General features: G+C 45.0%; 1 protein-coding gene across 3 annotated transcripts in view; it reads right to left on the reverse strand.

Annotated features, from left to right (window-relative positions):
* The window catches only part of Wdr59 (WD repeat domain 59), a 69,773-nt gene that overhangs the window by 18,142 nt on the left and 27,406 nt on the right, over positions 1-24,225 (reverse strand). For 2 of the 3 annotated variants that reach the window (XM_057754073.1, XM_057754075.1), the window contains exons 11-21: positions 24,070-24,149; positions 22,151-22,304; positions 21,928-22,052; positions 19,998-20,162; positions 18,459-18,554; positions 18,145-18,301; positions 17,020-17,089; positions 14,436-14,589; positions 10,834-10,890; positions 4,867-5,000; positions 3,473-3,554 (exon numbers count right to left, since the gene is read on the reverse strand). In XM_057754073.1, coding sequence (XP_057610056.1) covers positions 3,473-3,554; positions 4,867-5,000; positions 10,834-10,890; positions 14,436-14,589; positions 17,020-17,089; positions 18,145-18,301; positions 18,459-18,554; positions 19,998-20,162; positions 21,928-22,052; positions 22,151-22,304; positions 24,070-24,149 — 1,274 coding nt within the window. The remainder of the gene's footprint in view (positions 1-3,472; positions 3,555-4,866; positions 5,001-10,833; positions 10,891-14,435; positions 14,590-17,019; positions 17,090-18,144; positions 18,302-18,458; positions 18,555-19,997; positions 20,163-21,927; positions 22,053-22,150; positions 22,305-24,069; positions 24,150-24,225) is intronic. The other variant, XM_057754074.1, reaches the window with a different exon arrangement.

A 24,225-nucleotide genomic window follows, 5' to 3' on the forward strand; every position in this document is an offset into this window, starting at 1 on the left:
TAAACCCAAAGTCTTCAATACCCATCACAAAGAGCTTTCAAAAACTGAATGCCACTTTTGGAAAAATCTCTTCTGTTTTATTTGGTTTGGGAAAAGTAATACAATCACTGTACCCACTAACTGAAAGACACTACTCTAAACTCAAAAGGAAGAAGACACAAACTTTCTATAATTTCAGATAAGCAAGTAGATAAAAATGCAGAAAAGCAAACATCAGATATGCAAAATCAATAGTATGAGGGCAGCCAGGCGTGGTGGAACATGCCTTTAATTCCAGCACTCAGGAGACAGAGGCAGGCGGATCTCTGTCAGTTTGAGGCCAGCCTGGTCTACAGAGTGAGTTCTAGGACAGCTAAAGATACACAGAGAAACCCTGTCTCAAAAAACCCAAAGTATTGATCCAAGGAGGGACACGCAGTTTACAGCCACAGCCACGACAAACAACCCACTTCAACAGCTGCTCAAAGAAGTTAACGACTTTTGGGGGCAGGATGGGCTTTCTACCCGGCTGACAACTGCGTCCGTTTCTCCCTAGAACACTAGCACACATCTTGTCTCTTAAAGCCTTCAAGAGAAGGAAGTCCCTGATATCTACTTCTCCAGTAAACTTGAGAGTTACAAGACAGTAAGCACCCCTTTATCAAGGGCATGAAGAAAAACAATCTTGAACAACATTCTCCAAGCACCCACTGTCACTCACGTTATTTCTGGCCTTAACCATTGCCAGATTACAATGATAGTCCCAGAGCAGCAGGGGAGGCATTTCCAAGGACCAGACAGCTAGGAGAATTCACAAATTTACTCCATTTAGTTCCTTATGAATTTAGAAGTATTGCTCCATTTTATAGAAGAACCCTGGGGTTTAGAAAGATGGGGTGGTTTGCCTGGGATTCACACACAAAAAGTCTGTCAGGGCCCAAAGTCAAGCGGAGTTTGTCTGAAGAGAAGAGTCTCCCCATTTCACTTAGACTGGCCTAGCCTTCCACACCAGTTCTGCCAGAAAAGAGGCAGGGGAGGAGTTGGAAAAAGGAGAAAAGAAAAAGAAGGGGAGGGAAGAGAGGAGATGAGGAAGAGGGACTAAAGAAGATGGAGAGAGAACACACAAACTTTAGGGAGGAAACTGTACTCAGAGAATATTATTGTCCTGTTCCTTTAAGAGAAAAGCCCCACCCACTTCCCCCTCCACTGCAGAGGCAGGGTAGATCTTCCTTCCACTTCCAGTCTGAGTCCCTTCCTTTCAGTCTCTCTCCTTTCTGCCTTGCTCCTTTCTTCCCACTTCTCTCCTTCCCCCCCTTCCTCTCCCTCTCACAGTAGTTATCTTTCTCTCTCCCTCCCTCCCTCCCTCCCTCCCTCCTTCTCTCTGTCTGTCTGTCTGTCTGTCTCTGTCTCTCTCTCTTTGCCTTTCCCCTTTCTCCCCTTCCCTCTTTTCCTTCCCCTCCATAACCCACTGAATAAATATCCAACCTCACTCTACATGGAGGTGCCTGTCCGGCTGCCTCTCGCCCATGGAGTGTCTCCCTGCCTGGGACCAGCTGCCTTCGGAGACCTGCTACGTGGCCTCGTGGCATCCCTATTCATCGCAGGACACTCGGAGACTCCCTACCTGGGACTGGCTGCCTTCCTGGCCTGCCATGATCTCGGGACCCGCTGCCCACTGCTACCCCTCTGGGACCTGCAGCATTTTATTTTTACCATTACATTCTCTGCATGGTATGCCCATCCATCTCGCTCTCTCACCTGCCATGTGGCTCCCTGCCCCTCGTGGCCCCCAGGCCAGCCTTTACATTCAGTGACTCATGAACCCCAGAGGGTAATGCTTTGGGTTCTTGTGCTGGAAACCCCCTCCCAGGCTGAGGTGACCTGCCCAGGTAGTTCCCTAGCACTCTGAGCCGGACTCGGCCTCCCACTATAAATTCCACACTGTTCCTATCACCTTCTTGGTGTTCACAGAGTCTGGGTGGGTGGGGGCTGACGGAAATAGACTAAATTCATGAGAGGGTTTTTCTTTAAAGAGTTTCTGAGAGAGACATGGTGATGTTTATTACAAGATGAATGGAAATCTTAGGGAATTTTTTAATCAAATGAAATCAAGGGAAGGTCTTAGTTCAGCCTCACTGGTACACTAAAGAACAGGGCTTGACTGGCGGTTGCCCAGGGCTGACAGGAAGAACAGATGGAAAGACAAGGAGTTTCTTCCCTGTGATGAAAACATCCTGAACAGTTTCCAACTGCACATCTCCCGCAAAACCAGGAATTACCAACTAGCACATTTTAAATGGACAGGATGCAGGGATGCAGGCTGTATCTCAGTAAAGGAGTTTGCAGAACAGCACAGGGGAGCTACAAAGAGCTACAAAGTGTAAGGAATCTTACACTTTATAAGTACTGACATTTTATTTTTAAAAGTTTTATTAATATTGTATTGTGTGTGTGTATGAGTGTTTTACCTTCATGCATGGACGTGTACCATGCACATGCCTGTAGCCAGAAGAGGGAGTCAGATTCCCCAGGACTGGAGTTACAAAAGGTTGTGAATTGCCATGCGGGTGCTGGGAACTAAACCAGGGACCTCTATGAGAGCAGCCAATGCTCTTACGACTAAGCCACCTCTGCAGCCCCATGATGTCATACATTAAAAACTGAACATCTCTACCTAGAACACTCTGATAAATCTTCTTATGAAACATTCTTTAAAGTTTTTTTTAAAAAAATAATTTAAATAAAAATGACAAAGTCACAGATGCTCAAGTTTAGGATCTGACAGTCACCATGGTACTAAAATATGACAGAACCTTGGCACCGAACTATGACAGTAATCGTGGCACCAAAATATAACAGTCACCGTGGTACCAAAAAATGACAGTTACTGTAGCATCAAAATACAATCACTGTGGTACTGAACTATGAAGTCATCGTGGCACAGAAATACGTCACTGTGGTACCAAACTACGACAGTCACCGTGGCACCAAAATAAGACAGTCACCGTGGTACCAAAAAATGACAGTTGCTGTAGCATCAAAATATAGTCACTGTGGTACTGAAACAGAAACACACATAGTTCAAAGAAAAAAAAACACTTAAGGATCTCCCCACTTAGCACTAATAAGAAAAATATCCAGGGTAAAGATTTAGGAAGCTGGGCTGGAGAGATGGCTCAGAGGTTAAGAGCACTGGCTGTTCTTCCAGAGGTCCTGAGTTCAATTCCCAGCAACCACATGGTGGCTCACAGCCATCTGTACTGAGATCTGGCGCCCTCCTCTGGCGTGTGGGCATACATCGAGGCAGAATGTTGTATATATAATAAGTAAATAAATCTTTAAAAAAAAAAAAAAAAGATTTAGGAAGCTGCTGCAGCCCTACAGACAGGCAAAGAAAATCAAAAAGAAACTTCAAAATAGGGGGCACACTCTGTGAATGTCACTAACTCATAAGTGTGGAGGCCAGAACGTCACCAACAGGAATTTGCAGTACCTGGACAAGATCCTTCCTTCCAACAAGCATGGCCGAAGCGGCGTTCTTCTGACAGGTCTCCTGAGTGTCATTCACGTTCAGTCTGAAATTAGAGCAGAAAAGACTTCTACTTTAATTTCCCAAGAAAGACTCCTGCTTTAGTGGACTAGAAAGTGCCTCTTTGGTTGTCATTCAAATCTGACAGGAAGAGAAGAATTAATTAGAGCTGGTGCTACCAGGCTGTGGGTGCCCACCTGAGGGGAGGGAAATCACTTGCCACTTTCAGGGAAGGAGGAGGCAATAAGAAAAACACTAATTTGCCACCAGCTTTTCTGCTGAGTTCCCAAGGTTTGGGATTTAAATATATGAAAACTAACTGTGATGTCCACATTAAAAAGTATCACACTGTGAGTTTACTACAAAAGAAAACACTTTCTGTTAGTGTTCAAGCTCAGGAGGACTTAGGGGGCCTGTGGGCCAGACTCCACATGCTGAACACTCGGCTCCTAAGGGCTTCAACCAAAATAACTCTGCTTTGATTTGCTTTACATATTGGGTGTGTGTGGTGGTCTGAATAGGAATGGCCCTCATAGACTCATGAGTTTCAATACTTAGTCCATAGGGAATGGCACTATTAGGAGGTGTGGCCTTGTCAGAGGAAGTGCGTCACTAAGGGGTGGACTTTGAGGTCTCAGAAGTTCAAGCCAGTTCACTTCCTACAGCCTAAGGATCAAGATGTAGAACTCTGAGCTCCTTCTCCGGCACCATGTCTGCCTGCATGCTGCCATACTGCCCATCATGATGACAATGGACTAAACCTCTGAAACTGTAAACCAGCTCCAATTAAATGTTTTCCTTTATAAGAGTTGCCATGGTCATAGTGTCTCTTCACAGCAGCAATAAAACCCTAATTCAGTGTGGGAGGCAGAATTCTCAGATGGTCCCCAGAATTCCTGGGGAATTACTTTCACAATTATGTTATTAAGCACTTGACCTGGAGTCTGCCAAAAGGCAGAATATTCCATGGGGCCTAGGTCAGGCAGGACCTTCGGGAAAAAAAAGAAAAGTTCTATGCTGGTCACAAAGAAAAATGTGCCAAGAGCTCTACAGCCAGCAGGGTCTGAATTCAGCTACATAACCCAGCTCCTGGACCCTAAGCACTGGAAGAGGACACGGTGGAACCAAGGTCATGTTTTCAGTTAGCTGAGATCCTGGGCAAGGAGGGCTCACTGAAGCTAGGTTCCCAACCTACAGGAACAGCGAGGCAATAAATGCATAGGGTGTGAAGCTACAGCTTGGGTCAATTTGTTAGGCACCAAAACACTAACACTGAGTTTCCCCCAAAGTGTCTAAAACTTTGAAAAGGTCTGCAGATCTTAACAACAAGCTCAGTGTACCTGTACTTCCGAACTTACATGTACATCTCTCCCAGGGACTTGTGAACAGGAAGGAGGCAGGAAACATCCTGAATGATAACCTTCCCAGCAGCCTTAATGGGTCGATTGCCAGAGTCCGATCCTTCCCGCTTACTTTTCCACCTCCTTGATTTCTAGGGGAGACGACAAGATGTGACTAATGGGGACCCGGAGAGCGGAAGCCTACAGTTGCAGAGCACATCATATTTGGGTCATTGGTAATTTGCAGAGACTTTAAATTACATCATGCCCACAATTACATGAATCAGCATCTGTAGGGAGTAAAAGGATAACAAATGGCACCAAGCTCTTGATCCAAAATCCTAACAGAACAAGCACCTACGGCAGGGCTATTTACATTCTGCAGGTGCTCAAAAAATAGACACCAGGAAACCAGAATTAATTAATTAATTAATTAATTAATTAATTTTAAAAATAGCAGGTAAAGAAGTTAGTAAAGGCCCCCCAAATGGGGGGAAGGCGCTTTAAAGTGTTCAATACTAGGTTCAAAATTCTTGCCTGAAACGATTCAAAGCTTTTTCTTCTTAGACAACTCCAACAGGGTTGCTGATACTATAATTCAGACACGGCAGTATGGGCTCTGCAAACCTTAGTATATGAGGACAGAGAAACTTGGCAGTACAAGAATTGCCTTGTTTTGTAGCAGGCCCGAATTACTTCTAAAAGCAATCTTTTCTAAAGGCCAAAGTTACTTGGTTGGGGAACTGGGTAACAGACATGGGAGACCATGAACACAGGCTTCAGCTCCCAGAGTCGTCCCAGCAAGCGGCGGTGGGGAATCTGCTCATGTGGAATGAGAAATGTCCTGGGAAACAAAAGGCAGCAGAGTGTAGCCCCATCTGGTATCTTCAAAACGACAACCAGTCACAGGAGCAATATCCTATTTTATTTCCAAAAATTAAAAAAAAAAGAGGTCACCAAAGTCATTCAACTAAGCAAGGGAGCAACACGTTTACTAACAAAGGAGGCAAAAGGAGCGACTGAAAGGGGCCTGCAATCTGACATCAGAAAACTAAGGTGCTGTGTGGCCTGCCTCAGTATGGCCCTATGCAATTTGACACTAGTGAATCCTTTGCTGAGGACTTAGAGCCTCACCCGCATCGCTCTTTCTGTACTTATTGGTAACCTGTGACTAACGCGAGCTCTGTCACCCAACCTCAGGAGGTCAGGAAAGGTATGATGAGAAGACGGATGCAACCCCAAAACTGCAGTGATGTTCTGTAAGTGTACATAAATGGTCAGGAACCATCACTATTCACATTACCCACACATTCGCTTTTCCACTAGTGATTCTGTATCATCATTCTTTCATGACTCAGTCTAGATCTAAATCCAGGCATTTCTGATCACTGATATCCCAACCAATGCTCCAGGTGTCCACTGCATTAACTTCCCATACAATCAATAGGTCCTGAGACCCACTAAATGTGATCCAGTGAGGCAGGCTAGCTGGACCATCTAGGAAGTGTTCATAAGAGAACTGCTATCCATCTGGAGCCATTGGATCTTAAGAAGCAGTTCTGTTACTATTTGTTACTTCTCCACTCCTCTTGACTCTTCGGTGCACAGGGATCCTGGGTCTATTTTTACGAGGTAAGCCTCCGGGTTTCTACATGCCCTGATTACCTGAAGAATAACTATGTCCACACTCCAGCACTACTATCCTATCACCCAGCTGCGTTCACTTAAAGGAAGGACATGTCAGAGTGGGCTGGAGCCAGGCAGTGCTACCTGAGCTGAGGCGGAAGCGGTCACGCGAGCACTCAGTGTGGGACCAGTTGCGGGGAGGGTAACTTAGGGTATGGCTATCCAAATGAATAACACAAAATGCTTGACTAGCCAGAAACTATATGCCCTCGGGTCCCTGACAATTGACCATTTCAAATGAGATCTAGGATGCTGAATTAAAAAAAAAAAAAAATTCTGACTATGTGAGATAGTTCAGTGATGGAAGATTCTTACTGTCCAGCCTGACAACCTGAGTTTGATACCCAGAACCCATGCAGTGGAAGAGGAGACCTGACTCCCACGGCTGTCCTCTGAACTCAGATGTGTGACATGTTTACACGTACACATGAGTGCACATACACACATAAATGTGAGAAGCTTCACTTTTCATTTCTATGCTACCAAGAGTCCATCTGGAAGGGAATAGGATCCATCTAGTGTATCTTCTGGGATGGACTGACGGCTTCTAAAGCACTGTGAACACGAAGTCACCGTGGCTCCTTCGTAAGGGGAAAATGACAAGTGCTCAATACCTAGCAGTTCAGAGCATCACTTAATTATACGACTGGAGCAAACGGAGGCCTTGTGAGGGGCGGATGGGCCCGCGAGCTTCCAGAGTACACTGGAAATAACCATCTTCCCTGACTCTGAAAGCAAACCTAACAAAAGCACATTACTAATTACTCAAAGGCGCGTGTGCCAGGAGGAGCTCATTTGCAAGACTAGCTCATTTGGCAACAGATCACGAAACAAGTGCAAGTGTCCCGATATCTGACTCTGGATTTAAAGACTTTTCTATTTTTATTACAAGTGTTGGTTCTTGCTGAGCCGGCAGGTGCCTCACTGCAGCTCCGTAAAATGGGGGTATTACCTCCATTTTGTAAACGGAGATGTGAACCTTATACAAGGTCATGGTTATGGAGCTGAAATTTGAATAGGTCTGCCAAGCTGCAATGCTCGTGTGTGTGTGTGTGTGTGTGTGTGTGTGTGTTCAGAGGCCAACATCTGGTATCTTTCTCCATTAAACATTTTGTTTTTGAGACAGTCTCTCACTGGACCTGGGGCTCACAGATTGGGACACTGGCTGCCCAGTAGCCTGTCTCTACATCCAGTGCTAGAGCTACAGACACAGACCTGGTCCTGTGCCTGGCTTGCATACTGGCACTAGGGATCTGAACATGGGTCCTCAGGCTTGTGTGGCAGGCACTTTACTAAGCCACACACCCAGCCCCGGCTAAGCACGTTTGTGTTAACTTGCTTTTCAGTACTGAGTGGGATTTTAAGAGTCAACAAAGGAAAACTCGGTCCTAATTAAGCTGTCAGTAAATACATGAATAGTTCGGTCTGTCTTTAAGGAGAGCAATTTCTGTAAATAAAGAGATTGACATTTGATTCTAGTGGTGCTAACCCTAAAACATCCTCCATAATTACTTTTTCTGTGACTTATTTCTCAACACCATGACTGTATCCTGCTAAATCAGGGTAGTTTGCTGAAGGCCTTGTTTTCTCCTTAAAATCTCGCAGGAACTCCAGAGCCACTGCTGTTTGCCCAGCTGTGAAGCAACAGCACCAGGATTTCTCTTGGGATTCTCTTGTTTAAGAGGCTAGTGACACAGTTTTCCCTGGGACAAGCCAGATTCAGCCAATGATACTTTGTCTGAAGGGTTTCAGGCTGGCCTTGAGAATGTGCCTCCCGGTTGCATGTGTGTGTGTGTGCAGCATGTGATCTTTTCTGGGTTTGTTAAGATTAGGCATCTATGAGCTGGAGAGATGGCTCAGTGGTTAAGAGCATTGCCTGCTCTTCCAAAGGTCCTGAGTTCAATTCCCAGCAACCACATGGTGGCTCACAACCATCTGTAATGAGATCTGGTGCCCTCTTCTGGCCTGCAGGCATACACACAGACAGAATATTGTATACATAATAAATAAAATATTTAAAAAAAAAAAACTATGTTAAAAAAAAAAGATTAGGCATCTAGAAGAAAAATCAGAGTCCAAAGAGATATCTTAAGACTCTTCCCCTTTTTGCAGACCAGCAGAAACAAACAAATGTGAGCTACCAATCCCTTAGGAAAAACAGAAAGCAATGATCTTCATCAACCTTCTACAAATGTCCCTCACTGAATTGCAGAAATTCGTCTGTATTTCCTAGAACTACATGAGACAACAAGCTTCTAGGAGTTTCCATCCAATATGTCATGGGTGTCTACGAAATGACTCACACAGCACCTCAGCCTGTAAGAGGAGGTTCTCCAACACAAGGCTGCCCCAATTTTAGCTGCTGCTGGCGATAAACCGTAAGTGTGGTCAGGGAACAGCACCAGTGTTTTGTTTCTGTGGGGTTCTCTTTGTTTTGGCTCTTTCATTGTTGCTGTTTTGTTTGTTTTAATCTAGGAAGGAATAACTGCAAAACAGTGCCTAAAATCCTGCAGGGGCAAAACAGGTAGTTGTTTTTGCTTTATGTTTTTTAATTTTGTAGGGTGGCAGTTTTAAATGTCTCCCCTTCAGGATGCAGGGATCATTCAGTGAGCCACTGGATGGTCAATTATTCTAGAAATTCAAACATAACAAAGCTGCCTAAACAAAGAAACGATGAATCTTGAAACAGAAGTTAGCTGGGGCCTTAAGTCCTGGTTGCTCCCTGATGAGAAGGTGAACAAGTTTTTCAGGAAATTTCCTACAACTTTGGGTAATAAGAAACATTCCTGCCCTATCCACTTTCCCTAAACCTAACGTTCTCCTTAATACCTTCGGGTACTTTAGGGCTGTCTGCTGTCTGCTCAGCTGTCAAGTGATATCACTGGCTTTCTCTGCTTGGAGAGAACATGGACATACAAGGTTGAGTTGTAGTTATTCTGTCCAGGTTAGGGAAGGGCACCATGGTCTAAAACTTTGCCCCTCGCTCTCCTGCACTGCTCCAGTCCCATTCTGACAGGTCTCAAGGTGGAGTCCTTTCTGTACAGCAAAATGGGTACCTCTAGGAGGCCAGGCCTCTGCCCTCCTCTCGGGTCTTTTCAGTGCTCCACCAACAGAATAAGCCCTTCCTCACAGATGTCATGAGAAGAGACTGAGGAGGAGAGACAAAGCAAGGCAGACAGGTTATCGCATGAGGAGCTCTGGGAGGCCCCTGTGCACACCCTGGGGAGGTGGTTGTGGAGGACAGCAGAGGACAAGGTAGAAGGGGCCGGAGGAGGGAGCGCTACATGACAACCACTAGCCAGCTCATGAGCACCACTGGTGTCACCGCTACAATCGAAGGCAACATCGATGCCAGTAAATGGGTTAAATGTAAAAACAGCCCAAGAATAAGCCACCAACTGCTTCGCAGCAACCCCGTCAACAATGCATAATCAGCAGAGTAGGCAGCGAGTCAAATGAGTTCCTATTTAAAGAGCGGTGGAAACCAGCGAAACTCAGCAAGGGAGCAACAGAAGCAGCTCTCTGAGAGAAGAGGCCGTGCTGGCGGCTCTACCTGAGAGCTGCTGAGCGGAGGTTCTTGCTACTCCAGGCTCTTGCTTTCAACTGGTTTTTGTAGGACAGGGTTATTGGTCTGTTGTTCTAAACGTTCTTTATAGCAAACAAAATTGACACTGGCCTCAAGTCTGCCTTAGGCCACCTGGGTACCACTGAAACATGAAGGGGGTGGGAGAGGAAGACAGAAGAGGGGAGATGGCCAATAGGAATGAGCAGGAAAGGAAGGAGAACAGAGGATGTCCACAGCGAATTTCATTATGAATTCAAAATACTATGGTAAGAAGAAAAATTTGTCCCAGAAAATTCCTGAAGGATAAAACCAGCTCAGGTAGTACGCCAATGAAGCAAGTAGGTACTTCCCCGTCTGAACTGGTCTGAGACTATAAAACAGAGACTAAATGGCAGAAGTCTCTTCTATCTTCCTCTGCTCCCCCCCATGCCAAAGATAGGTGTTGGAAGTCATTTGATCAGGGTCCCTTCCAAGAACCCAGGAGTGAGTTTCATCTGCAAAGAAGCCCATTCATGATCCTTAGGCGTTTACCCATTTGAAATACCATATCTGGCAAGGGGGCAGTCCTTGGTGCCTGCCTCCCCAGGGGGAAAATTTTAGTGTCGCTGGTCCTCAACAACCAGCCAGCCTGTCTGTAATTCGGGTTCCTCAAAGCCAGGCAGGTGGCATTTTATTCTTGGGCCTTTGGTAGAGACAGGATTAGTCAAGGAGAGCATTTGCACAGCGCACAGTACCGGGAAGTCGTTAATTGCTTGTATGGACCAACGTCGCCGGGCAGAGCGAGGAGACATCTGTGCGTGAAAACGTTACACCCAGGAAAAGGGAAGAAAAACACCAAGAAAATTAAAAGGGAAAAATATAGAATAAAATGAAAGCTTCCCCACATCTGATGGATTTATAGGTACATCTGCTCCAAAATGGGAAGTGGGGTGACTGAAAAGGCCGAGCCTGAGCCGGCAGCGCCTGCGCCCCCTCCTCCCCCGCCCACCGGCCTCATGCCCAGCTTCCTTCTGTTATGCTGCTCCCTAGCCACTGTCCAGGGTATAAGGAGGCGATGTCAGCACAGCTCTGACAAAGGAGCCCAGGGGAAGGTAGGAGGGGCTCTGACAGGACTAAGGTCCTGCTGCAAGTGGAGAAACAGGAAAGATAGTCTCCCCTTCACCTCACAGCTGTGGGGAACACACCAGAGCACACTCCTGCTCCTAAAGCGCTTCTTCAGTAGGCTCAGTGCCCAGTGTGCCTGGGGAGCAATGAGGCACTGGGGCTGAACACTATTTTCAGAGCAATGTCAGGGAAGGAGGGGCTAAGCTGAGGAGGGAGCTCTCCAGGCGCTCCACCTAGCCAAGGGGGTCTGCAGGTGGGCAGAATACCAGACTATTTCTCTGTTACCTGAAAGGCCTCTCCAGCTACTTACACAGAACTATTTTAATAGCATAACCTGAAGCAGAGATGAGAGGCTGCAAAATCTGAAAGGTACCTGTAGGTCGATGCTCCGTATTTATTAGAAGTTCTAGACTGGCCACCATTTCTTTGGCTGGTAATCACTGGCCTATTTGCCAAGTCTGTCCTTGTGAACATCTGTGCTTTACGACTTATACGAAACTTGACAGATATTTAGGTCACTCATACTTTTAAATTTTTGGTAGCAAACCCTGTAATTTCATCTAGAAAACACAGGGTGAATGCAAATTCAACCTAAGCTGGGCAGATTAAAAACAAAAGAGAAATAAACCACTGTCTTTAGGCGCTGCATGAGACCCTGCAATCTCGAGCAATTCCTTCTTGGTAGGCCTTTACCAGGCACATCAGCCCTTCCACCTCCCTCAGCTATAGCTCTCAGGGGCAGAGATCTACAAGGACATAGAAGTACACCGGAGAAAATGTGGACACACAAGATTTCAGTTAGCTGGAAACATTTCCGGATCAAAAATAATAAAATGAAATCATTTCTCCTGAGGAGAAAACAGTCCTCAAGAATTACTGACCTCTGTGAGAAAGACAAGGCCGCCTAGGGAAGCCAGCATGGGACTTCCATTACTTTAGCTGCCCTGCTCTATTTAAACAGGATAAAGCATGAACGAGCGGCAGGGAGAGATAAGGTTATTTCAAATTTCACAGAACAACTGACATTTGTTTTGGGCATCTTAAATACACTGACCACATGAAACTTTAGATCAAAAGTGGCCAAACAGAAGCAAGTGTCCAGAATTTACCTTCACAATTATTATGTGCCATTCTTTAAATGTGTCTCCCTCCCTCAGGGACCAGGTCTTACAGTCTTCTGTTTTTTTTTTTTTTTTTTTTTTTGACTGGGGTACTTGTTAATTCTCTAAACTACACATTTATGACCAGCTAACATTATTGTGCACATGGTATACAGCAGCACAAGAGTTTCATGCTACACTGTGATAAAAAAAAAAAAGTGTTCCCCATTTTATCTGGTTGCTATGCAAAAATAAACCCTTCCTATGTCAGATCAGACCACCAGAACAGCCCGTTTCCTGTGGAGAAGGCAGTCTAGAAATTGCCCCACGCTGAGATCTCCTAGTCCTTCCCAGCTGCAGCATGAGCAGCCACATGCTCTCCTGGTGCCTCTTTTGGAACACAGTGCTGGTGGCTAACGGGGCCAGATCATCTTAACCGTGAATGTCGGCATCACCGATGACTCTGTCTTGGAACCACAAGCACTCTGAGTACAGATAGGCTTTATGTGAGCACCAAGTCAAATATGTAGGCCAGTCTATCCTAGCCAATCAAACTGCAAGCCGGGTGGTAGCACACGACCTGAATCAAAGAGGCATTCAGAACTGCCTCTGACTCGGGGACCTCTCCAAACCAGCCCTGAAACGAAGTAAAACCCTCATTTACCTAACCCTAAGTGGCTCTGAAGCCAACAGAATGCTCCGACTAGCAAATCTTCTACCCAGTTACCAGATGCCTTGCAGAAAAGGGGACAGGAGCTCATCATTTTTAATGTAAATGACTTTGGGGAGATAAAGTTTGGTGGATGTTTGAGGACAGTCTGTGACAGCCAGCAGGACAGAACCCCATCAAGGAGATAGGGAGAGGGAATGTGGAGAGTGGCAGGCAGGCAGGAAGGCAGCTAGAACTACATAGCTTGGCCCAAGACTGGACCAGTGCAAATATCAGCGGCTGCCTGACTTCAGCCACATGAGCCCTGAGACTAGAACTAGTCAGAGCTGGCCAGCCATCAGTGGGAGCTGGAGGCAGACTCCACTGCAACACGTAAAGATACCTAAAATACTTGATAGAAAAACCATTTTTTTTTATTTTAAATGATTCTATTTTTAAGGCTGATTTTAACTACTGGCAGGGATTTCCCATTTTAAAGGAAACCATGAAGAATCTTAAGGACAGAGTGTGTGCAGTGTGCAGTAGGTCAGCAGAAACACCGAGTGTTCAGGCCTGTCAGTGCCGACGCAGGCCCTCACTGGCAACACAGAGAGACTTCTAGGCATTCCGGGCTCAGCAGGTTCCTGCCCGCCAAACAGTAAGTCCTGTAGGTACTGCACTCTTTAAGAATCCCAGAAAAGCCAGGCATGGTGGCACACACATTTAATCTCATCACTCGGGAGGCAGAGGCAGGTGGATCTCTCTGAGTTCCAAGCCAGTGAAGGTTACCAAAAAAAAAAAAAACAAAAAACAAACAAACAAAACAAAAGAAGGCTAGAGAGATGTCTCAGAGGTTAAGAGCACTGACTGCTCTTCCAGAGGTCCTGAGTTCAATTCCCAGCACCCACATGGTGTCTCACAGCCATCTATAATAAGATCTGGTACCCTCTTCTGGCTTGCAGGCATACATGGAGGCAGAATGTTGTATATATAATATAATAAATAAATCTTTTTTAAAAAATTAAGGGCAAGTTCAGGTAATTTTTGTTCCAACTGTTCCACTCTGGAAAACCTAGAGATCAGGTAGTCCCAGATCCACCAAGACCTCCAGCTTAAAGAAGCAGCTCTCGGTGTGTGGACAGGCATCAGGATATTGGGATATCAAGGAAGAACTGAAGTTAATTATTCTGCCTGATATGTGGGAATCATTCAACGGATGGGGATTGCCAGGACAGATTTTAAACAAGGAGTAAAGTGCACTCTTTATAGTTCTGGTAAAAGAACGAACCATTTCTCCTTCTACCCCACAGTTTACAATATTTCAAACCAACTGAGAGCAACAAAGCAATGACCTTTCTTATATAAACTACAACAGTGAAAGACTACAAGGGGTTACTAATTTAGCTACTGCCCATGGAACGCAGGGGACAGGGAACAAGAATGCAGATGGGTAAGAAGCCAAGGCAATGGCTCAGACACTTACCCGTTCCTTGTAGTAGAAGGAACTGATGGAGACCTGCTCTTTCTCGCTGCGAGTTGGGCTCCCACTGTACAAACGCAGGTTCCCAGGGGCCTCGGTGCGGATTTTCATTGGTGCAATCAAGCCAGTGTGGTAAGCAGAGAGGGCTGAGAGAGATCTGTGGTTGGAATGAGCGTTATTCATATTGGCTGTAGCCTCTAACCCTGAGTAACATTCTTCTTAGGAATTGATGAAACCAAGGACGTGGAAAGGGAAGAGAAGGGGAATCCAAACAAAGAAACAAAAACAATCAGCTTTAGAGATGAAAACTTCAGACTGCAGAAGCAGATTCTTCCATGACTATATACTCCAAAAACTACTAGACCTAACTAGTGGCTTTAGATACAAGGCTAATCTACAAAAATCTGCTGTGTTTTCAGATACTAGAAATAATCATTTGAGGGCCAAAAGATGGCTCAGCTGGTAACGACACATGTGCACTCACACACATAGCTCAGCTAATAGACACACACACAGACATAAATTTGAAAAGTTTTAATTTTTATTTATTATCAAAACACATCAAATAGCTAGAAATAGGACTCACACTTGTAATCCCAGTCCTAGAAGAGCTGAGACGGAAAAGCTACTATGAGTTCAAGGCCAGGCTGAGCTACAGTGAATCTCAAGGCAGTCTGAGCTATTGAGGGAAGCCCTGTCTAAAAAAAAGATGAAAAAAATATGCAGTATTCCTAAGAATCATTAAAGAAGATACATAACAACGGAGAAACACACCACACCAGGGATGAAAAGATTCCACACTGTCAAAGCACCATCTTGAGCACACCTCTAATCCCAGCATTTGGGAGGCAGAGGTAGGCAGATCTCTGTGAGTTTGAGGCCAGCCTGGTAACAGAGGGAGTTCCAGGACAGTCAAGGCTGCATACAGAGAAACCCTGTCTTGAACAACCATTTTAAAAAATCCAATTTATCTTAAGTAATACACAGAGTCAGTATAATTCCAATCAATACGAGCAGGCACTGTAGAAACTAACAAGCTGAGAGAATTTTGTGGAGGTACAAAGGCCAAGAGTAGCCAACAAAAAAGCTGAACAAAAATAACGTTCGAGAACTTACTCTACCAAATTTTAAGATTTATCACAGAAGGCTACATTCTGAGTAATAAGACATGGGGAAAGACGGATAGATCCAAAGAATAACCAGGGTACCGAAAGAGATGACCACTTTTCAGCCATGCAGGAAGGCAGGCTGCATAAACAATGCGAGAACCAACAGTTGACTTCTATTAAATAAAACAAATGTCCACCTTTCCTCACATCATGAACATCAAAGAGACTGAGACCATGGACCTTAAACAAGGAATTTAAAGCTACAGACTCTCAGAAGAAGATGCAGAAGGGCATTTTTGTGACCTTGATGTAGACTGAGGTTTGCTCTCTCTCTCTCCCTCTCTTTCTTTTTGATATAATAAAAAAATCACTAACCATAAAATTAAAAAATGATGAATTAGACAGCATCAAAATTGAAAACCCTGTTCACTGAATGTTATTAAGGAGGGAGAAAAAACAGCCACATATTCGAAAAGAATCAATGCCTACATCCAGCAAAAGATCTGCAATCAAAATAGAGAGCTAGCGCAGATACGCAACACGGCACCTGGAACTTGAACAGACACGTCACAAAAGGAGACGCCCAAATGGTCAATAAGCACACAGAAGCTGCTCATATCATTAGTCATCATCGTGGAAACGCAAATTAAAGCAACGAGATAATATTTCCCACCCACCACAATGACAGAAGTTGAACAGATTGGCAATACAGAGAGATGTGGAGCAATCAATCCTGTGAGCCTTCAGTGAGAAGGGGACAAACGCCCTCCCCACTGAGCACACTTCTCCAAGCTGAACAGACGTCTGACCTGTGACTCGGCAGTTTCACTCCTTGGGTCAGGAAATCAGTGTATCCATGAAAGAAGAAAAAAGGGGTGTATGTCTAGTTTATTTTTAATAGCCCCAAATGGGAAATGATCCAAATATCCATCAACAGAACAAATCACCCTGCATTATGTTCATGCAGTGCAATTACTGACTCATGCAGCCATTCATATCAAGTTCAATAACATAAGTTGAACAAAGTAAGTCAGATATAAAACAGTTCATGCTACATGATTCTAATTCAATGAAGTTTAAAAACAGACAAAACTAAAAGAAGATGACAGATGTCAGGGCAATGGTTTCCTATGGAGCTTGGCAAAGGGACCAGGAGTTTTTAGGGGTCAGGACAATGTTTTTGTCAGGGAGTAAAACACTTAGGAAGAATTCCTCTTTCCCCTCCGAGTCCTGGGGGTGGGACTAGGCCCCGTACATGTACTACCATGAGGCTTACATCCCAGCCCAAAGCTGCCTGAACAACCGCTTTCATCAAGCTGTCTTCCCAGTGCTTTGACACTAACCTTACAGGAGAAACAAGTTAACGAACCTCAGTCTTTGAAGAAAGAATCTCCTAAGAAGAATTTCACTGGAGAACTGAAATGAACTTTCCAGAGAGACCCTGAGATGCAGATTCCTGCTGCATCTCCCAGACTCACCTAGGAGTAGGCTCTGTTGGAGACACTGCGCGATGCATCGTCATGGGCCTTGTGAAGTACACCAGGTAACCTGACAAAGGAGACACATGAGCATGGTGGAATCAGCGAGCTGGACATGGGAATCCTAAGGCAGGACTGGGTAGTCTTTTTGTTCTTTGAGACAGGGTCTCACTACGTAGCCCAAGTTGGACCAGAATTCACAGCAAGCCTCCAGCCTCATCATATTAAGAACTGGGATTAAGGCATGATTAATGCCTGGATTAATAACTACTTAAAAGTTTGGTGGTACCAAAGACTGTACATGGGGCCTTGCACATGCTAACCATTCTTACCACCAGCCAGGCAGAGGTTTTTTTTTTTCTCTATTTCAGTATACCTGAGGCACATCTCCACAAACTGCCAAGGCTCGTGACTACACTGATCCTTAAAAGAAACAACGTGAGCCGGGCGGTGGTGGCGCACGCCTTTAATCCCAGCACTCGGGAGGCAGAGGCAGGCGGATCTCTGTGAGTTCGAGACCAGCCTGGTCTACAAGAGTTAGTTCCAGGACAGGCACCAAAACCACAGAGAAACCCTGTCTCGAAAAACCAAAAAAAAAAAAAAAAAAGAAAGAAACAACGTGAGAATCTATAAGATCCAGGAGAGGTAAATGAATCAGGGATCTACGTAGATACAAATTCGGGATCATCAGAACTAAACCAGTGAAGACTTCAATTACGGCAAACATTCTTTTTACAAAAGACTTATTCATTTTATTTACGTGTCCATGTATGTGTCTCTGTATGTGTATGTTATGTATGTCCAGAGGTGCCTGTTGAGGCCCAGAGAGCAAGTCAGATCCCTCAGAGCTGGAGGTTCAGGTGGTCGTGAGCTGCCGTGTGGGTCCTGGGCACTGAACTTGAGTCGCCTGGAAGAGCAGCAGGAGCTCTGTACTGCTGAGTCATCTCTCTGGGTCCTTGGTAAATGTTCTTAGGCTATATCCACAGACACCAATTTAGCATTACACCATATGTTGTTTTGAGCTCTTGCAAAGTTAAAAACAAACATTTTCTGATAATTATGCAGAAAATTAAATTTCTTAGCTACACTCCTTCAGAGTTAGAGTCAAAGAACAGAGAGACCTACCTGCTCCACAGAACCTGGCCCCAGAGGTCCTAGGAAAGGGAACATTGGCATCCTGGTATGACCCGTAGGCAGTGGTCACCCGTGCAAATGTTGGTAAGGGTGGTGTGACAGAATTTGGGAGTGCAAATGGGTTGCTAGAAGCACTATCCTCTTGGTTCTGAAATCAAAGACAAACACACTAGAGCCCACAGCCCATCGTTAAGTTGGATTACAAAACAGCGGTGCAGTACTACAACTGGAGCCGGGGTCTCGGGGATAGGAACCGCAACACGACACTAAAGCACAGGCTGGCCCCACAAGTTCACATTTCCCACCACAAAAGACTCAAGGCAGGAGACGAGCTGGCGCAGGCAAGGCTCCAAACAGCTCTGGTTGCGTTTCACTTTCTGCAGGGAAGTGTCCTTTAGGATCTGGAAAAGACCCAAAACACCATCAGGGAGATAATCATATGTCCATATGTTTCACGCGTGGTTTTGTTCTGCAAAGAGGCTGGAAGCATGCTGGCATTGGGCGGGTGGCGCATGGTCAGGCCTGAGGCTTCTTCTATCGGTTCCCATAGGGGCTCAAGGGAAGAACTTTCCTGAGTCATACACAAAATGACTATTCTTTCTTTCTGGTAAGTTCTACACAGATCTACTTCCACACATGAGAAATCTCATCATTTTGGACAAACAATCACTGAGTTGGAGTGAAAACTATTCTGAGTGATATAAGCCAGGGCAAAGACTTCTATTTTTATCCACTAAAACGGTGACCTCCGCTATTATAAGGTACACGCTAGGGATATGAACTGGACCACTGCTGTCACTACCTGCACAGACCACAGCAAGTGTGCCTCCTCCAAACTCACATCTGCTGCAAGGAGAGAGTTCACAACAGTACAGAAGGCTTTATACCAAAATTAAAATGTGTAAAGTATCTCATTTTGGGGGTCGACCCAGGGAGTCATGTAGCCCAGGCTGGTCTCAAACTTGCTATTTAGCTTAGCTGACCTAGAACTCCTGACCTTCCTGCCTCCCACACGAGGACTGTACCACCCTATCTGGCTCATTTTCACTAATTATATAATATTACTTTAGATGTGCTGAATTAAATAAAAGTACTATTAAAATTAATTTATCTTAAGATTATTTTACACACACATCAGCTTCTAAACCCACAGGACTCCTTTTCTGAGATTTTTTTTTTCTTAAGATTTATTTATTATGCATATAGTGTTCTGCCTGCATGTATGCCTGCAGGCCAGAAGAGGGCACCAGATCTCATCATCATGGTTGTGAGCCACCAGGTGGTTGCTGGGAATTGAACTCAGGACCTCTGGAAGAGCAGCTAGTGCTCTTAATCTCTGAGCCACCTCTCAACTCCTCCCCAGCCCCACCCCGAACTTTTCTGAGATTTTTAAATGATTATATTTTTTTACTATCAAATACTTTTTCGCTTTAAAATCTATCTTGCCTATTCTTTCTAGATAACTGAAGCTGCCTTGCTGAGAGCATCCCCTCAGACTAACGCAGAGCTTTAAATTCTCAAGCACATTCCCTATGGTTCATGTATTTGCACGCAATATTTGTGAAACCCTTCGTATCCAACATTTGTAAAAGCTTTTCTGAAGAAAAGCCAGTTTTTATTAGAATTCCAAAAGACATCCATACCCACCCCTTCAAGAAGGCAGGTTAAGAACCCTGCCCAACTGCTGACTGCACCAAGGGGAGGCCAGGACAGTAGCTATGCAGCAGAGGCTGCAGCATCAGGCAACTTCTAAATCTTACTGATCCTGGTTTGTGCTCAACCTACAGCTCATCCCGTGCTGCAGACTCAAGGAGAACTCAAGAAAGCTGGGAAGCCGGCCTTACCTTCAGCAGCTTGGCCTTCACAGCAGACGTGATGGTGGTAGGGTTAATGAACTGGAAAGACGGAGCAGCATTGTTGGGGTACTGTGCTGGGAACGTTACCAGCATCTTGACACGGTGGTTGCTACAATGCACAGATACTGTGCAGCTCCTGTCTGCAGCGTCCATCTGCAAAACACAAGTCCAAGATGGAGACAACTACAAAGGATATTCAAAGGAAAATACATTTACCTTGTCATATTGTGCTGTGTTTTATTTGCGGTGCTGAGCCTCAAACCCGAGGCCTTGAACAGGCGAGACAAGTACTCCTCCCCCCCAGCCACACCCTTAGCAGGACACAAGTGGATTTTAATGAGCAACATAAATGCTCAGGCTCCTAGTCACTGAGTAAAAGGAAAGTGTTATAAAAACAAGTGAGTCTGAAAGATAATTCATTTTCAGAACAGATTTTTAAGTTTTAGTACTTATTAAAATAAATAAAATATATTTTTTATTTTATACATATGGGTATGTCTGTGCACCACCTATGTGCCTGGTGCCTTCAGAAGGCAGAAGAGGACCCAGGTTCAATTCTCAGCACCCGCATGGCAGTTCACAGTTGTCTGTAACTCCAGTTTTGGGGAAATCCGAGTGCCTTCTTCCGACCTCCGCAGGCACTGTACACATGTGGTGCTCAGACACACATACAAACAAAGTACCCATACACATAAAACTTTTTTTTTTAATTAAGATTTTAAAAATCAAAAACAAATATTATCGCTTCCCACCCAACAGCTGCTGGCCTTTGAGGTCATTTTGTGACTTGTGTCTCAGTTTCCTCGTCTGTAAAGCGCAGTGAGAGTACACATGACAGGATGGCGTGGAAGACCGAACGAATCACAGCAACGCAGACCTTACCTGTCTATAGTGCGGTAACTCTGAGTAAAAGAAAAATTAACAAGGCTTTAAAATCCCTTCCTGGAGTGACACTCAGTTCTCTGACACAAAGAATTTTGAAATATGTGAGCGTGCGCACACGCACACACACTGTTCCATGTTGAGAGCCAGGCCAATCCAAGGCTTCTCAGAGGCCCTGATGAAACCGCAAAAGGAACCTAGTTTTCTGTCCTTGCCAAGGGGCAGACTAGGTATGGTCTAGTCTGGAGCTGGGACCTGGGCCTTGAATGAATCAGGGTTTTGGTTTCTGGGAACTTGGCTTTTCCCTTTGAAGAAACTGAAGTTATCAGTCCCAAGGTTGCTGTGTGGTCAGTCTGTGACGTGCTGTGATACCCTGTATTTTCCTTGTGCAATATCGCTTGATTAGCATCTTGCTGACTTAATCCCATTTCTCCCCCTGGAAACAGTATATAAGATGCTGGACTTCTTAATAAGTCTGCTTGGCATAAGACATAGATTTCTGTCTTCTTCATCTTCATCTCCTGGCCATGTCCTCCTCAGGACCTGTCACTGAAGAATAACCTTCTGACCCAGGTCTGTTTCAAGTGCTTTGGTCACCTTCTTACTCTGAATTTACATCAAAGGAAACACTAGCTCACAAAGGGAAGGTGGAAGAGACTTAGGAGATCGGCTCCATAGTCCGCTCTGCCATTAAGCTCATAATCTTGTCAATCAGTAGCCTTCCCAGAGCAAACATCGCACACAGTGAAATAAGGGTATGGAGAGATGAGATGCTGTGGCACATGAGCTTCAAAAGCGTCTGCATTGTAAACCCCCTATTTCTTTAGAAAACTTAGGAATTAAAAAAGATGCCTGGCACTAGAGAGATGGCTCAGCAGTTAAACACGCTTCCTGTTTTCCCATAGGGCCAAGGTTCAGTTCCCAGCACCTGGGTTGTGCAGCTCAAACTACCTCTAACTCCAGTTCTGACAGACCCATCACCATACGCCCATACACTGCACCCACAAGCATGAAATTCATGAGTATTCTGACTCACCTCCACATTGACATTCCGGATTTGCACGTTGATCAAGGAGAATTCCTGCTGCAGAGTCTGAGGCAGGCCTAGTTGGTCTGGTTTCCTCTCTTCCAGCAAACTGCTGGGAGGATCTTCCTTTAAGGCTACCAGGAGAGACAGTCAGTGTTGGAAATGTTTTAGACAATGAGTGAGTTCTGGAGTATGGGCCACGTAACTCTGGGATGCACAGTGGACCCCTCACCTAGGACATCAGCTGCAGTACCATCTTCCTCTCCATGGCTAGAGCTGGGCTGGTGATCTGTATCTTGAGTGTGTAGGGTCTTTTCTGGTTCCGGCAGAAGAGAAATGCTCTCAATGAACTCATCAACACCATCCAGTATGTCATTGGCACAGAGCTGAAAGCAAGGGCAGAGGGTGGGGTGGAGAATGTGGTTCAGTGTTAAAGTGCTTGCCTAGCAGGCACAAGACCCTGGGTTTGACTGACAGCAGCACCAAAAACTACAACAACAAAACATAAGGGTGAAGATGTAGAGCTAGAGAGGTAACGGAACAATGGGAATTATAAAGGACAGGTTTTGTGTGATATTTGTGTTCTGACAGGTTGCCTGGAGATCAGAGGATGGAGCTAGCCAGCTACTAGTTAAACATAAGGCCGAGCGGCAGTGGCTCACACCTGGAACCCAAGCACTTGGGAGGTGGAAACAGGAAGTGTTAAGGTGGGGTGCAGACAGGATCTCAGTCCTTTTGGATGCAGGAAGGAGAGAGGTAGAAAACAGCTGGCGACTGCTCCCGCTTCTCTCATCTTCCAAATTTTTACCCCATATCTGACTCCTGATTTTTATTGATTAAGATTCATTAGATTGCTGGGTGGCGGTGGTGTACACCTTTAATCCCAGCATTTGGGAGGAAGAAGCAGGTGGATTTTCTGTGAGTTCGAGGCCAGCCTGGTCTACAAGAGCTAGTTCCAGGACAGGCACCAAAGCTACAGAGAAACTCTGTCTTGAAAAACAAAAACAAAAAAGATTCATTAGATTAGCACTTCAGACAGGGAATGTGTCAGCTAAGAACTATCATAATCAAAATGGATTTTACCCATCACCAATGTTCCCTGGTTACATACAAAGAATAATACACTCTATTACCCCACTCTAGACATTTTCCATCATGATCAGAATAAAAATGCCAAGAAAAAAAAAGGTCAATTTAAATTCCAAGTCTTAATGGAATTTTTCAGCTAAGTCACAAGCAAAGATACCATAACCCTAAACATTTGGACCAAATATATGTTCTGGAAAAAACAGATTTAAATAAAAAGCAATGAGATAATAGGACTTAACCAAAATGCTCAGGTGGCGTTAGACACAGTGCTGTGAATTTCACCCAGCATTTCCCATCAGTCCTGGAGGAGCTGGTATGAGAAATGCTGTTGGATAGGAAACACCAATGGGCTGTGTTTTTCACCATCAGGAGAGCCAGCCACCCGGCGAGAAGACTGTCCCATGACTGCTCAGAGCAGCATGCCAGGTACCACGTCCATTCATGTACAAAACAAATGCTCATATATGAAAACACTGGGCGCTCGAGAGATAGCTCAGTGGTTAAGAATACTGGCTGCCCTTCTAAAGGTCAGAAGTTCGATGCCAGGCGGTGGTGGCGCACGCCTTTAATCCCAGCACTTGGGAGGCAGAGGCAGGCGGATCTCTGTGAGTTCAAGACCAGCCTGGTCTACAAGAGCTAGTTCCAGGACAGGCTCCAAAGCCACAGAGAAACCCTGTCTCGAAAAACCAAAAAAAAAAAAAAAAAAGAAAACACTGGAAGGCGCCTCATAGGGAAGGTGGTACTGATGGGTGAAGGGGCTCTGAACAGAGCACAAGGGCAGGCTTCTCAAAGCATTGAGAAGAGACAGAAATGAAGGGCTAAGCCACTTCTCAGTATGGTACCCATCCTGTCTCATACTAGGACAAGAGGGAAAAAATAGTCTTTAGCCTCAAAGTGCAGAATACTTTGGTTCTTAAAGACTCCCAAGCCAGTGTGGCATACCGAGTTGCCAGCCCTCCACAGGCATATAAATGTCAGCATTTATTCTCTAATTTCTTGTATCTTTTGGTTCGATTTCTGGTGTATCACTTGTATTTCTCTACAATAGCGCTGAATACATACCCTCTGCATTTGGTAATCCACCCGCCACATCCTCAAGGTTTGATCCCGAGACCACGTGACAAGTTGGTAGTCCTTGGATCCTAGAAATCATCAAATAAAAATCCTAAAAACAAACCCTCTAGATTTGACATCCATTTGTTATAGGCAGGGATGGAG

This window comes from Chionomys nivalis, chromosome 21 (genome assembly GCF_950005125.1).
Source record: "Chionomys nivalis chromosome 21, mChiNiv1.1, whole genome shotgun sequence".
NCBI lineage: Eukaryota > Metazoa > Chordata > Mammalia > Rodentia > Cricetidae > Chionomys > Chionomys nivalis.